Genomic DNA, 15,863 nt, shown 5'->3' on the forward strand with positions numbered 1-15,863 from the left:
TTTCTACATCTTCCTTACCTTCACTGTGGGGTAGCTGGAGGTGAACGGCGACGGCTGCATGTTAAAAAGCAGCGATGGAGATACAGCTATGGTGTCTCGCAATTGTTCCACTGCAGTACTTTTTACTCCCAACACCTTTGACATACTGTCCTTGGACACACCAAATAGCCGAACAGCACGCACATCCACAAAGTTTCTCTTACGCTCTTCTTCCCCACTTTCGTTCTTATCTGCCTCCTCCCCAGGCTCTTGTTCACACGTTCTTTCACTTTCACAATTGGGACGTTTCTCGTCTTCACTATTCTCCGTATTCCGTTTACATCTCTGCAAATGCTGCTCCTCTTTGTCACTCTTCTGTGCTCCTGCAAATTATTCACATCACAAAAATCAGGTTCATGATCAAACACATTAATCAACCACTTCCAGTTCACTGCAAAATGTCCAACACGTCTTTTTTGACCAACACAAACAACTGCCTCATTCATACTCTAGATACGGCCTTCAAGGTACTCAAACTGTAAACTGATCTGTCGGAAGAAAATCCTGAATGGATCACCACCCCGTTGCAGGGTACAGAAATTTATGCCCTGAGCAGCCATGCAACATTTTAAGGAGCAGCCATGCAACATTTTAAGGAGCAGCCATGCAACATTTTAAGGAGCAGCCATGCAACATTTTAAGGAGCAGCCATGCAACATTTTAAGGAGCAGCCATGCAACATTTTAAGGAGCAGCCATGCAACATTTTAAGGATCAGCGATGCAACATTTTAAGGATCAGCGATGCAACATTTTAAGGAGCAGCCATGCAACATTTTAAGGAGCAGCCATGCAACATTTTAAGGATCAGCCATGCAACATTTTAAGGAGCAGCCATGCAACATTTTAAGGATCAGCCATGCAACATTTTAAGGATCAGCCATGCAACATTTTAAGAAGCAGCCATGCAACATTTTAAGGATCAGCCATGCAACATTTTAAGGAGCAGCCATGCAACATTTTAAGGAGCAGCCATGCAACATTTTAAGGATCAGCCATGCAACATTTTAAGGAGCAGCCATCCAACATTTTAAGGATCAGCCATGCAACATTTTAAGGAGCAGCCATGCAACATTTTAAGGATCAGCCACGCAACATTTTAAGGATCAGCCACGCAACATTTTTTAAGGAGCAGCCATGCAACATTTTAAGGATCAGCCATGTACCATTTTAAGGAGCAGCCACGCAACATTTTAAGGATCAGCCATGCACCATTTTAAGGAGCAGCCACGCAACATTTTAAGGGGCAGCCATGCAACATTTTAAGGAGCAGGCATGAACCCACACTATTAAGGCTAATGCAACAGGGCTAATGCACCAACTCAACCACAAATCAGCTCTCAAAATGAACGTTCTCACCCCCTCTGCAGTATAATTAAATAATTCCATCAGAAAGTTCCACGTGAAAGAGAGAAACAACGATTTAGCTCTTTTCATATCCACGTTAAATACACAGCATTAAAAACCTGTAATAAATGCGTTTAGTGCGAAGTTATCCCTCGTACTGCCGCTAGGGGGATGGTGTTGCACAATTTAGTGGGGAGACAGTTTAAGAGTGTCTCGCTCGTTTTCCCCCTCATGTGGAGCCTGTTCGGGTCCAGGCTGGGTTTAGTGGGTCAGTGACGTTCACAGAGGTGTGTAGGCCTGTATTGAAAGGATTGCAAGAATTCCACCGAAAGGTGCCATGCGATTGGCTTGCATCCGTTCCCATGGACGCAATTGGTTGGGGACGGCACCAAGTATGTTGGACCACAATTGGCTGTGTGCACACATGTGCAGGGACCAACAAGCCGCAATTGGCTGGTCGTAATTGGCTAGAAACGGGCATGTAGAGCAGCGTTGAGTTGATTCGTCGCCAGAATCAGATGAGTCGGCCACACTCCCGCGAGTGAGGATTTGCAACGAGGACGGGAGGTAATAAACACACACACATACACGAGCGCACGTCTCTGTGCTCCTGTGGCTCTGCGTTTTTCCTCCATTCAGGCACTCTTTTTTTTTGTCTCTGCACTCTTCCAGCTAGCTGCTTTCCCAGCTCACCTAGGACACGCTGGATCTCCCCGCTGACCTGGCTATATTCAGGACTTCGGTTCCTGCGGTCTCTTACCTAACACGAGCACCCTGCTGTGCTCAAGTGGTTGTGGGGTCGGCCCAAAACTGTGACACTATTATTCATGGTTCACAATAATATTACTGTACTTTCGTTTTGAATTGCAGGCCCAAACCCTATGAAAAATGGAACCTGGTGTTACATTGAAGGTGCAAAACCCCATTAACTGTTTATGATTGCATGCAACTTAAAGCAACAAGAACAACCAAGCCAATGTCTAACCTTGCATTTCCATGAAAGCCCACTCGCCCTCAAACAGGCCAAGAGTCACCAGCAGCTGCAGGTCACACACCACTATTGAGTCAGGGTCAATCACATCCTCTGATGAACCACGTTCCGATTCCAAAAGCAACCGTTCTACTTGAGCCACGACCACCCGCAATGTCTGGTCTGGATTGGCCGACACCAACTCACGGGCAAACTTGGAAACGATCACAGGCCGATGACAGGATGTAGAAGAATCGGCAAATTCTGTATCGTTTTGTTTTTTGAAGGAGATCTCCGTTAGCAATAACTCACTACGTGGTGTCAAAAGGCCCTGTAGTGTTGGATCACAGTCCAACACACGCATATTCACATCCACCAAGGATGGCTTTTGCCAAGGCACAGGTATGAGGTCACCACAGCGAACTAGCATTCCAGGGAAATCACGAAGAGCAGACAGTAGCAACAGCGAGTCGGCAAAGTCATCCAAAGATGCCCGGTGGAAAGTGTCGGCATCTGCCGCTGCCAGAACAATGCGACGAATAAGTGGAGGGCGAACGGGGCGAGCAAGAAAGCTTGTACCTACAGCCAAAGAATAATGTTCAAAAAAGGCTCGGGATGCATAAAGTAATACTGTTATGGTCGGAGTTGAGGTCGGTTGCCAGTAGCATGAAAGTTTGCCATTAACATGCGGGCAATGTCTACCAATGTCATTAGCACAAACTGCCTCCATCTCAATCCCATTTTGACATTCAAACACTTCCTTCATCAGCAAGTTTCCATTCTCAATTACTTCTTTGTCCATTCTACATTCATCTCCGAATTCCACGACACTGTTCGCATATTCTTTTGCTTGCGTATCAATTCCTACTCCATTACTGCACAACCGTACACTGATAAAAATGCTTCCTCCATCTTTTGCTGCTCCTTCCAAGGAAAGAACTCTCCATGACTCTTCTGTTGGGCCCAATACCTGGCACCACGCCCTATGGGCCACCATCGCATGCATTGGGTAGCCCAGTGAGCCAGGCAATGGAAAAAGATCAGGCAGGAAATGCTGGCTTTGATTCAATAGTTGGAGCGACACGACCATTTGTCGCTCCATGCCCATGGTTGTGTCTGTGGCCATATCTCCTGGGGGGGGGGGGGGGGGGGCAGGAGAAGGGGAAAGCAAGACGACAACGAGGTGGAGAAAAAAGTTTCGATAAAGAGCAATTATTAGGACTTTTTTTTTTTACATCTAATAGATCAACGGTCAAGGACATGAACGACCGTGAGGCTGGTTAGTGTTTTGGTTAGCATTATGATTACAGAGGTGAGGACCATATGCATAAAAAATGAAACAAAATACGTGAAAATGATGTGGAGCAATAAATTAATCGATGCTCGCTCTGGACTCAGAGGTAGTTAAAAAGTAAGAAAAGAACCAAACTAGGTTATGTTGCATACAAGCAAAATTTGGGGTTTTGGGGAGGTAGAGGGGAAGAAAAAGCAAAAGAGAATCTAAACATGAAGCCAATATCAAGCTCATTTCATTCTGAGAGAAGATGTCATTTGCAATTACAGCAGTCTCGCTTTCCCCTTTGAATACAGCCTTTAGAAAGAGAAATTCAAAAGGTGACAAAAGGAAAACAATTCGAACTAGAACGGCATTCTGTAGAGGGCATACCTCCGCCAGGCCGAACCATTTACGTTTTGTATTCCACCAATAGGCCGGATCTGCATCCAGACATTAACAAACATAGGGGAAATTCACCTGGCGTTCACCTGGTAGAATAAACAGTATACTGCACTGACTAAAGGTATTGTTATGTCGGTAGGGTAGTGATATGTAGAGCCAGATAGATCTGTGTAGGTAATGTGCTTCGTCTGTCGCGGTAAGGAATCTGACCTTGTAATAAGTTTCATGTGTAGGCGTTTTGTCAGTTAAGAGTATATCTGTGAGTTTAGTAAAATATGAAAAATGTTTGGGATGGGTAATCTGTGGGTTAGATGCAAATTTAAGGGTGAATTTTGTGAAGATAAATGGTGGACACTGTATAGTGACACCATTATTGATCCAGGTGTGTTAGACCAGAGTGTTGGAGGCTGGAATAAAAATTCATAGGTTAGCAAGACACAGCCTTCAACTGGTTGCGGGGGCGACTGCACCAATATTTGGGACGCGGAGTCATGGGGATGTAGTTGTGTAGTTGAGGGTCAACGTGGTGCTATGGGTGTCTGAGGTGTGTGGACCATGTCTTCTGGGTGGGTCTCCTGGTGGAGCATGGCTGTCGACTGGACCTTGGTGTGGCCAAGTGTGGGTGAGCACTGGGGGGGCTGCAGTTCTGTGGTCGCCTGGGGGATGATGTGGAGGTGCAGGGGACGTGGCTGTAGGGATGCCATGCACTGCGACCGTGCCCCCCAGGGCCGAGGTTGTGCGTGCGGTAGTGTGTTTTTGGCAGCAGGTGCTCACCACATTGGCCAGCTGGGGCTGGTGCAGCCGTGTTCCTCGCAGGGGGGCCGAAGGATGGATGGTGGGTCGCAACACTCATGGGCCATGTTGGCGTTTTGACTGCTCACCTTATCCCGATGACCCTTGCACGGTAGAGGTGCAGAGCTGTCGTGGCCACAGGTAGTTGTGTAGTGATGATCACCGTTGGATGCGGGTCCACATACCTGCCAGTGTAGTGGGGACAAAAGAGAAATTTTGAAAATTTGATTGGTCCAATGTGAAATTTTGGGATTTTTGAAGGGTGGATGGCACTTTGGACCTGACCAACTGGAAATATTACCTGCACATCATGGTACGGGTAAGGCCTTGATGGTTACTGTCCCAGGCTCCAGGACTTGCTTATGTAAATTTGGGGACATGTAATTTGGAGTTGGGAGGCGGGTGAGAGTGATGACATGGCCGGTGAGGGGGGATGGAATGTGTGCCACAGAGTCTTGTGGGTGGCGTTTGTGTTAGTGTTGTGGTTATGTGTTTTGATGTGGTCGTGAGAGTAGAAACTGAGGATGAGTGGTGATTATTGGAAATGTGCTTTTGAAAATGAGTATTGGTTAAATGTGAACTGGGGGATTTCACATGCAGCAGGCCATGGCAAGCCTTGTAACATCTTTTACACCATCTTTGGAATTGTGCTGAGTTGTGTTGAGAATTGAATGGCAGCGGGGGAGGAAATGTGTTTTGGGATCTTGTGGGTGGGGAAGGTGTGTGTGTCCGCAGGTACAGATCAAGCTCTGAGGAGTGATGCCTGTGGCCACCCTCTGCGGCAATTACCCCTGGCAGCCAGTGGTATCTGGAAATTGGAGCTCGTCAGTGGAGGGTCTGGTTGGGCGCCGTGGGGTAACGGAGATCCTCGGTGACCCGTGTAGCTGCGCAGAGGCAGGAGGTCACGTAGGAGCCTGGTGTGTGGAGACCCTCACTGGCGAGGTAACGGCGGAGAGGGGCTGTTGGGCTGTCACGGGGCCAAGAGGTAAAGGGGGGGGGGGGGGGGGGAATGAACTTGTGAATCGGTTGACTTGTTTTTGGGACTGCGGGCACCACAGCCTGAAGCGCCCCCACCATCTTTTTGTGCGGTACCTCCCCGCTGCCTAGTAGTAGAAATGACATGCACACACGAATGACATCAATACCATGGTCCTGCATGGGGGGGTGAAATAAGTGCTTGTAATGATTTTGTGTGTGATGACTATGGAATGAGAATGAGTGGTTAAGGGGTTTGTGTTGGATGAATGTGGGCAAAATCCACCGAGCCATGTCACTCACTTGTAACATCTGGCCAGGGCCCGCGGAAATTTAGGGGTGCATTGGGGATGGCCCCGCAGGTAAGGTTGCGTCTTGTGGCATCCACCGGGGGACGCGGTCTGTAGACCGGGGTATGTACAAATGTTTAGAGTTTTGAATTTCTGGTTAAGGTTAAGGTTCGTGGCTAAGGTAGGATTTTTGGTGTGTTGTTTGTTTCCTCCCTCCGCAGGAACAAAGAAGAAAATGTACAGATTTGTTTGCATGACTGTTAAGGGGTTTAGCTTGTTAAGGAGGATAGGTAAGTAGCACCGGCTCACTTCCCACAGCCCTCCTGATTTATTTCAGAGGTTAATTAAGTGTGAGACAGTAAGTGTTAAGGCTGGGATGGTAGCGCCTGCAGTGAACCTTGCAGGAGCTACGGTTCCAGGGGTGGGGGGCTGTGTTATGTCGGTAGGGTAGTGATATGTAGAGCCAGATATATCTGTGTCGGTAACGTTCTTCGTCTGTCACGGTAAGGAATCTGACCTTGTAATAAGTTTCATGTGTAGGCGTTTTGTCGGTTAAGAGTATATCTGTGAGCATACCAGGATGTTCGAGTGATAAGTAGTATAGGGATTAAAGAGAATAAAGCCCCTGTATGTCGAACCTGGTCAGCCAAACCGTTGTCCCGTATGGCAATGCACATCACTTAGACACTTAGTTAGGATCTCCTTAGTGCAACATTAAATGACTCCCTTCCCTGACAGTGACTTCGGAAGGAACAAGCAAAGAAACCAGGCCGGGGCACCACCGATGATGGCCGCTGCCAATTACACCTCCGACAGGCCTAACCACATCGAGTGCCATGCGCTATCACCATGCTACACGCTACGTGATATCACCATGCTACATGCTACGAGCTATTGCCACGCTACGGTCCTGTGATTGGTCGGCGCGCTCGGCGCGAACCTCCAGCCAACGAGTGCGAGAGGCGCGAAGCTGGAAGGTTCGGTGGAAGTCGCTGGTTGGTAGCGCGCCAAGGCTGACGTCACCGAAAAGGTTATTTAAGGGAGCGCCGAATGCCATTTTCTTCTCTCTTCTCTCTCTGGCTCTTCTTCGTCCAACGCAGCACGGGTCTCTTGCGGCTCTTGCATCTCTTGCGGTTCGTGCTCTTGTTTGCGCAGCTAGCCTTTTTGGAGATCCGGCGCTTTGTTTTGCGCAGCCCGAGTTGAGTTGAGTCATAGCCCGAGTGGAGTTCGCTTGCTTCTTGCACGTTTGCTTCGGGAGAGCTGACTGGGACGTGGTAGGCCGATCGTGTGGAAAGATCGACGTCGCTTGGAGCCGCTAGCCTGCGTTGGACGCGCGGTGCTTTTCCTGCTGTGGGACCTCGTGGTGCTTGGAGCGATGCTTGTGCTTGGAGCGGTGCTCGGTGCTTTGGAGCTTGGTGCACGGACCTCGTGAGCGGCGGGAGGCTTGGAGCGGGGCCTGGTTGTGCGCGAGTGGGGCCGAGCGGGGCCGTGTTACACTGCAAGACGACAAGACCAGATAAGACTGCACACTACATTACCCATTTCCCCCAAACATAACGAACGTTTTTCTTTGGGTGATTCTTATCCCTCGTTTGTATTTGAGGTCTGTGTGTGTGTGGGACGTCCCGACTAGGAATTAGGTTTATCGTCGCGTTTCCCTGTCCCGATTCTTATTGTGAATAAATTATTGTATTATTTTGCTGTACGCAGTTTGAACGCAGTTTCCCATGTGATTGATTTAATAGGTACGGCTGCAGGGCTCTCGTGCCCCCCTCCATCCCGCACACTTTGGTGTAGCTTTTTGGTTCCGGAGTCCGCCATTGAGTTTTCGCCTCAGGGGTTAAGGCCTTCGCAATCGGCTTCCGTGACCATCTGATGTTAATCAAAGACGGCCGCACGACAGTATTTTAAACCAATTTCAATGGTTTTCTAGAAGACAGGGCGGCATGTAGAATCATACAAACATGATCATAAGACTTTAAACAAACCAAAAATACCTATTTGGGGGGGGGGGGGGGAAACCCCACCCCCCTCCCCCCACAGGGCCCGTTTTTGTTAATGCCGTGAACAAACTTTGGTACATCATGGGTGTTGAAGGTTGTGGTCAAGTTTCATCGAAATAGTGTGTGTAGTTTCAGAGAAGAAAGCAAATGTGTATTTTGGGGGGTCAAACCTGGATCCACTTTGACCCCTGGTGGACCCCTTAAACCCCGATTTTTTAAATGTCCTGAACGCACTTTAGTCACAACATGCCAAATATTAATTAGTGCCAAATTTGGTTACAATCCCATCAATGGTTTTGGAGAAGAAGTTGCAAGTGTTTACGCGCTGATGGACAGGCGGACGGACGACGCACCATCGCAAAAGCTCCCCTGAACTTCGTTCCAGGTGAACGAAAAATCTGATCGGCATGTTCTTGTCACCTACTCAACTCATCCACCAAGTTTCGCCTGAATCCATCCATAACTGATGGAGACATCCTGCTATATACTAGTGAGGTACCCTTGCTGCTATGCACGGGTGGGAGGCCAAAAGCAAACAAATAATGAGGAAATAGTGAATGTTAAACCAAGGAACCAATAAATTCCACATTCCTGTGCCACCTTCAGTCGAAAGTCAGACATGGACAGCCGGTTCGTGAATGACTTGGGCAAAAAAAGTACCTCGTCTGAATGGTTCTATACCCAGTTAATGGCGCATCCGCAAATGCCACGGTGAGAAAGTAGAAACCCTCACGTCATTTCCTCATTCATATTTAAACTCAATATCTTTATTTTCATTCCAAACAGCATCATTCCAATCATACATTATAACAAAATACTGTGTTAGATCACGATTGTATTAAGATATTATCAAACCAACCGATTGTCGTCATCTGTTCACTTTTAGATTCTGGAGCATGTCGGTGTCGAGCCAATTTCAAAATCATAATTTTATTGAGGAATTTGCAATACGGACGTAAATTGCAATCATAATAAAGCCCGTCAAAATGACGGGAAGGAACAGTTTTGACGGTACAGCCGCGTGCCAAAGTGAAGTCTGGGCCTAGTGTCAGGTGTGCTTATATTGAAGTGCGGTGCGACGCGCACAAATTGTTTGCCAAAAAAGGTAAGCCACAACGCGTAGGATCAAAACCAAAAGTCTTTATTGTAAAGCTCAAACTGCAGCACTGACTTGCTCGGGGCTGCGAGCCCCGTGTATATCCCGAGGCCACGCCTACCCCTCGGGCGTGGCCGACACCCCATTGGTGCGCGGAATGATGTCACCGCGCCAGCAAGCCATCGTGTCCGCCACACGCGCCCCCCCCAGAATTCCCGCGCACCTGAAGGGTCAGTTTGCGGGGCAAACGGATGACCCGGCCGAAGCGCCCTCTGGCGGCTGGCGGTGTTTGGGATGCCGGGGTGCCATCTGGGATGCCTCTGGCGGCATCTGGGATGGGTGCAGGACAGGGGGTGGCGTGCCGGCGGGGCTGGGCGTTGCCAGGGGTCCCCCCGCCGGGGGGCGGCCCCGACGCGGGGGCCGAGCCGCTTGCGGGGGGTGGTCCACGTCGAGGTGGGCCGGCTTGAGGCGGTCCACGGAAACACGGTCAGGAGTACCGCCGATGTCCAGGGTGAAATGCTTCGCCCCGGTCTCCAGCACGCGGAAGGGCCCGTCGTACGGGGGTCGCAGCGGTGTCCGGTGGGCGTCGTGGTGGACGAAAACGTACTCCGCCGTATGAAGCTCCGGGGCGACGTGCGTTGGCGGGCACCCGTGGTGCGCTGTCGGCACCGGGGCGAACCTCTGGGCGGTCTCCTGCAGTGCGGAGCGCTGCTGCGCCGCGGACCATGGTGCCGTGGAATCGGGGAGGAACTCGCCCGGCACCCGCAGCGGTTGTCCGAAGACCAACTCCGCCGCGGATGCGCGCAGGTCATCCTTGAGCGCCGTCCTGAGGCCCAGCAGGACCGAGGGGAGCCCGTCGACCCAGCCGCCGTCGCGGAGGGTGGCCCGGAGCGCGGCCTTCAAGGAGCGATGGAAGCGCTCGCACAGGCCGTTGGCCTGGGGGTGGTAGGCCGTGGTGCGGTGCAGCTGGACGCCGAGCCCCCGCGCTACCGCCCCCCAGAGCTCCGAGGTGAACTGGGGGCCGCGGTCGGACGAGATGTCCGAGGGGGCACCGAACCGGGCAACCCAGGTGGCGATGAACGCCTGCGCGACGTCCGCCCGCGTCGTCGCCGCCAAAGGCATGGCCTCCGGCCACCGGGTAGTGCGGTCCACCATGGTGAGGATGTGGGTGAAACCACGCGAGGGGGGCAGAGGTCCCACCACGTCAACGTGAACGTGGTCGAACCGACGTTCGGGCACAGTAAACAGGGCCAACGGGGCCTGGGTCTGGCGGTGCACCTTCGCGCGCTGGCACGCGAGGCACGTCCTGGTCCAATCGCGGACGGCCTTCCGGAGGCCATGCCAGACGAACTTGTTGGCGACCAGCCTCTTGGAGGCCTTCGTGCCCGGGTGGGACAGGCCGTGGATGGCGTCAAAAACCCAGCGCTGCCAGCCCGCGGGCACGATGGGGCGAGGCCGGCCGAGGGAGACGTCGCACAAGAGGGCCGTGCCCACGCCGTCGAACGGCACCTCAGTGACGCGGAGGCCCGTGACGGCAGTCCGCAAGGCCTGGACGTCGGGGTCGGCGGTCTGGTCCGCCGCCATCCGGGCATAGTCGATCCCGAGGTGGACCGCGTGGGCGACGGACCGGGAAAGGCAATCTGCCACCGGGTTGTCCTTCCCCGCAACGTGCCGGATGTCCGTCGTGTACTCGGACACGGCCGAGAGGTGACGCTGCTGCCGGGCCGACCACGGCTCGGCGACCTTGGCCATCGCGAAGACCAGGGGCTTGTGGTCGACGAAGGCCGTGAACGAACGGCCCTCGAGCAGATGGTGGAAATGCCGGACCGCCAGGTGAAGCCCGAGGAGCTCGCGGTCGAATGTACTGTACCGCCGTTCGTGCGGGCGGAGCTGCCGGGTAAAAAACGCCAGCGGCTGCCAAGCTCCCTTCACCCATTGCTCGTGCACCGCGCCCACTGCGTAGTCCGACGCGTCGGTGGTGAGGGCGATCGGTGCATCGGGCGCCGGGTGCGCGAGCATGGTGGCGTTAGCCAAGGCGAGCTTCGCGCCCGCGAACGCCGTGTCCATCGGTTCGGTCCAAGCAACGTCACCTTTGCCTGGCTTCCCCCGGAGGGCCTCCTGCAGGGGGCGCAGGAGCTGGGCGACACGGGGCAGGAAACGGTGGTAAAAGTTCACCATGCCCAGGAACTCCTGGAGCCCCTTGATCGTGCGAGGGCGCGGAAACCCCCTGACTGCCTCCACCTTGGCCGGTAAGGGGATGGCCCCGTGCCTGGTGACACGGTGCCCCAAAAAGTCGATTTCGGCGATGCCGAACCGGCACTTGGCGGGGATGATGATCAGGCCATGCCGGCCCAGGCGTTCGAAGAGCGTGCGGAGATGGCGGAGGTGCTCCTCACGGGACGCGCTTGCGACGAGGATGTCGTCCAGGTAGACGTAAACGAAGTCCAAGTTGCGCAAGACGCTGTCCATCAGCCGTTGGAACGCCTGAGTCGCATTCTTCAACCCGAAGGGCATCCGCAGAAACTCGAAGAGGCCGAATGGTGTGATGATGGCCGTCTTCGGCATGTCCTCCGGCCTGACAGGGCCCTGGTGGTATCTGCGGATGAGGTCCACCTTGGAGAAGAGGGACATTTTCTCCAACCGGGCGGAAAAGTCTTGGATGTGAGGGACCGGGTAGCGGCCGGGGGGTGGTAGCATCGTTGAGGCGGCGGTAGTCTCCGCACGGCCGCCATCCCCCGCCGGGCTTCGGCACGATGTGCAGCGGCGATGCCCAAGCACTCTTGGAGCGCCGTACGATGCCCAGCCGCTCCAGCGTAGCGAACTCCGCCTTCGCCACCGCGAGCTTCGTCGGCTCGAGGCGGCGTGCCCGGGCGTAGACCGGTGGCCCGACGGTGGGGATGTGATGCTCCACCCCGTGCTTGACGGCCACCGCCGAGAAGGTGGGCCGCGTGAGGGCCGGGAAACTGGCGAGGAGGCGGGTAAAGTCATCCGCTGCCGGAAGCGTACAAACCAAACTCGCCGGGACGGAACCGTTTAGCAAGCAGCTTGGTGAGCCGCTCAGTGAGCCGCTCAACGAGCTGCTCAGCGAACAAGCGAGTGAGCTAAAGGTTTCGGCCTGGACGAGCCGTCTGTGCTTCACGTCCACCAACAACCCATTTGCACATAGGAAGTCCGCACCGAGAAATGCCATGGGCACGCTGGCGGTTACGAACGACCATTGAAAGCGCTGCCCTCCGAACCGCAGGGAGAGGCAGCGCTTCCCGAATGTGCGTATGGGTGTACCGTTGGCTGCGAGCAACACGGGGCCATGGCCCGCGGTTCACTTGTCGGACGTGTGGACTGGGATGACGCTTACCTGCGCTCCTGTATCGCAGAGGAAACGGCGCCCGGACAAGGTGTCCGTGATGAATAAGAGGCTGCCGGAATTGCCGACGCTCAGGGCCGCTACCGAGCGCCGGCTCGGTCGTTTCCCGACTTGCCAAACGAGCACGGCGGGCAACACGTCTTAGCCTTGTGGCCGAACCTGGCATGGAAACGGCACCAGGCTTGCGGCGGGAGCGGCGGAGGCCGTGGCTTTCGCAGCTGCGGTGGTGGTGGGCGGGGCGTGGCGGCGGCCACGAGGTGTGCATCCGCATCAGCCTCGGGATCCACGACGGCCGCACCGAAGCTCGCCCGCATGTCACAAGCCGCAAAAAACTTATCGGCCTCGACGGCCAGAGCGCGGGGTTCCCCTATTTTGGAACCGGCCAACGCGAGGCGTACCTGTGCCGGTAGCTGGCGTAGAAAAAGCGCCCGGAATAAAAAATCCGGGGCTTTGTCACCCAGCAACGGCAGCATGTAATCCATCCGCACCGATGGTCGTGTGTCGCTGAGTTCGGGAAGGTGCAGGAGGCGGTCCGCCCGTTCGAACTCCGTGAGGCCGAACGTGGTGATGAGGAGACGTTTGAGCACCTTGTATTTGTGCTCTGCCGGTGGGTGCCACAGGATGGACACGACTCGGGCGGCTGTGCCGGGCCCGAGGGCGGCGATCACGTGGTAGTAACGCGTCTCGTCCGCCGTTATTCCTCGAAGCTGGAACTGTGCTTCAGCCTGCACGAACCATACCTCGGCCTGTCCTTCCCAAAACTCTGGGGAGCTTTACCGCGACCGCGTTGCTGGCCATGGCGCGTTCTGTGGTCAGCAACGGCTGAACCAATCGAGGTCACCAGTGAAGTGCGGTGCTACACGCACAACTTGTTTGCCAAAAAAGGTAAGCCACAATGCGTAGGATCAAAACCAAAAGAGTCTTTATTGTAAAGCTCAAACTGTAGCACTGACTTGCTCGGGGCTGCGAGCCCCGTGTATATCCCGAGGCCACGCCTACCCCTCGGGCGTGGCCGACACCCCATTGGTGCGCGGAATGATGTCACCGTGCCAGCGAGCCATCGTGTCCGCCACAATATCATCTTTATTTCTTAGACATCCTACAGACGTAAATGAACACTCGTTTTACTCTGCACACATGGCACATCACGTGCAGCAAATTTCACCTCCCTGTACCTTGTATTTATGGTGATTTAAAAAAATACTGCTTCTGTACACTGACCGTGAGGCTCAGTTTGCAAGCCACAATCTACAATTCCAATGTAAGAGGCATAACTACCGGTACTCTTCTTTTGGGTCTTCGGAATCCTTGGGGTCTTTTGTGTCCTTGGAGTCTTTTGTGTCCTCTGGGTCTTTGGGGTATTTTGGGTCTTTGGGGTATTTTGGGTCTTTGGGATATTTTGGGTGTTTAGTGGTCTTTAAGCGTCTTTCGGGTATTTTTGGGTCTTCGGGACCCAAAAGATCCTTTGGGTCTTTGGGATCTTTAAGAGTTTTTGGGATATTTTAGGTCTTTTGGGTATTCGGGTTTTTTTGGGGTATTTTGGGTCTTCTGGGTATTTTGGGTCATCGGGTCCATTGGATGTTGAGGATCTTTTTAGTTTTTGTGCCTTCAGGGTCTTTTGGGTCTTCGGAGTTTTTGGGGTATTTTAGTCTTCATGGTCTTTTGGGTCTTTTCCAGTCTTCAGGGTCTTTTGTGACTTCAGGTTATTTTGGGTCTTCAGTGTATTTTGGGTGTTTGGAGTCCATTGGGTCTTCAAGGTCTTTTTGGTCTTTGGAGTATTTTGGATCTTCAGAGTCCTTGGGGGTCTTCTGAGTCATTGGGGTCACTTAGGTCCTTGGGGTTGTTTGGGTCTTTTGGATCCTCGGGGTCTTTTGGGTCTTCAGGGTCTTTTGTATCATTGGGGTCCTTGGGTCTTCAAGGTCTTTTCAGTCTTTTGGGTCTTCGGGGTTATTTGGGTCTTTGGGGTTATTTGGGTATTTTGGTATTTTGGGTGTTTGGGGTCTGTTGGGTCTTCTGGGTCCTTGGGGTCTTTTAGGTCATTTAACCGGTGGATACACAGTCGTATTCAAAGATTGCCCATTACCCCCCCCCACCCCCCCAATACCCCCACCCCCCCTCCCCCAACCCCACTCAAATCCCTCCGAAAGCACGACTCAAAGCCTTTAAAACCTAGCCTTATGAAGGAGGACAGACAAACATATACACACATACATACACAAACACACAAACACATACACAAACACACATTGTGTGTGGTCCTGTCTCTCAATGGTGAAGAACCACTTAAAATTACCTCACATAACGGACCTCTTGAGCAAGGTGATGACCCTCTGACCTTTGACATGAAAATCTAGTCATCTTTACCTCATTATAATACTTATACCAAGTTTGATTTAAATCCCTTCAACTGTTCTCAATATCACATTTTTACTTGACATGACCTCTGACCTCTTGATGACAAAATATAATCAGTTCATCTTTTTCTCACAATATATACCATAGATATCAAGTTTGGTCAAAATCCCATCACTGGTTCATAAGTTGGCATGGTAACACAATTTTTACCTAACAGGACCTTTGACCTCTTGAACCCATGATCTAATAAATTTATCTTTACATCATTATACATACATGTACCAAGTTTGACTTGGATCCCTTCAACGGTTCTTAAGTTATTGTGGTAATAAGTGCCTTCAGAAAGTATCACACCCATTGACTTTTTCACATTTTGTTGTTGCAGCCTGATTTTAAATTGGATTAAAATCGAGATTTTTTGTCACTGCTTGTCACAGTGACTGGGCTGGCTGTGTCACACCTAATAAATACCCCATAATGTCAAAGTGGAAATTTTTTTATTCGAAATTTTTACAAATACATTAAAAATGAAAATCTGAAATGTCGTGAGTCTAAGTATTCAACCACTTGTGTGTGTGTGTGTGTGTGTGTGTGTGTGTCTGCATGTGTGTGTGTCTGCATGTGTGTGTGTGTGTGTGTGTGTGTGTGTGTGTGTGTGTGTGTGTCTGCATGTGTGTGTGTCTGCATGTGTGTGTGTGTGTGTGTGTGTGTGTGTGTGTGTGTGTGTGTGTGTGTGTATGTGTCTGTCTGTCTGTCTGTCTGTGTGTGTGTCTGCATGTGCGTGTGTGTGTCTGCATGTGTGTCTGTCTGTGTGTGTGTGTGTGTGTAGTGTGTGTGTGTGTGTCTGTCTGCATGTGTGTGTCGGCGTGTGTGTGTGTGTGTGTGTGTGTGTGTCTGTCTGCATGTGTGTCTGCATGTGCGTGTGTGTGTCTGCATGTGTGTGTGTGTGTGTGCGT

At 52.2% G+C, this 15,863-nt stretch overlaps 1 protein-coding gene across 3 annotated transcripts in view; it reads right to left on the reverse strand.

Annotated features, from left to right (window-relative positions):
* The window catches only part of PEX6 (peroxisomal biogenesis factor 6), a 98,062-nt gene that overhangs the window by 80,969 nt on the left and 1,230 nt on the right, over nt 1-15,863 (reverse strand). For 2 of the 3 annotated variants that reach the window (XR_013624531.1, XM_068129103.2), the window contains exons 2-3: nt 2,370-3,485; nt 19-362 (exon numbers count right to left, since the gene is read on the reverse strand). Coding sequence is in view for 2 of the 3 variants with exons in the window: in XM_068129103.2 (XP_067985204.2) it covers nt 19-362; nt 2,370-3,480 (1,455 nt within the window). In the remaining variant the exon portion in view is untranslated. Of the gene's footprint in view, nt 1-18; nt 363-2,369; nt 3,486-4,913; nt 5,010-15,863 lie in introns of all 3 variants that reach the window. The other variant, XM_068129104.2, reaches the window with a different exon arrangement.

The sequence above is a fragment of the Myxine glutinosa genome, chromosome 9, assembly GCF_964187855.1.
Source record: "Myxine glutinosa chromosome 9, kmMyxGlut1.1, whole genome shotgun sequence".
In the NCBI taxonomy this organism is placed as follows: Eukaryota; Metazoa; Chordata; class Myxini; order Myxiniformes; family Myxinidae; genus Myxine; species Myxine glutinosa.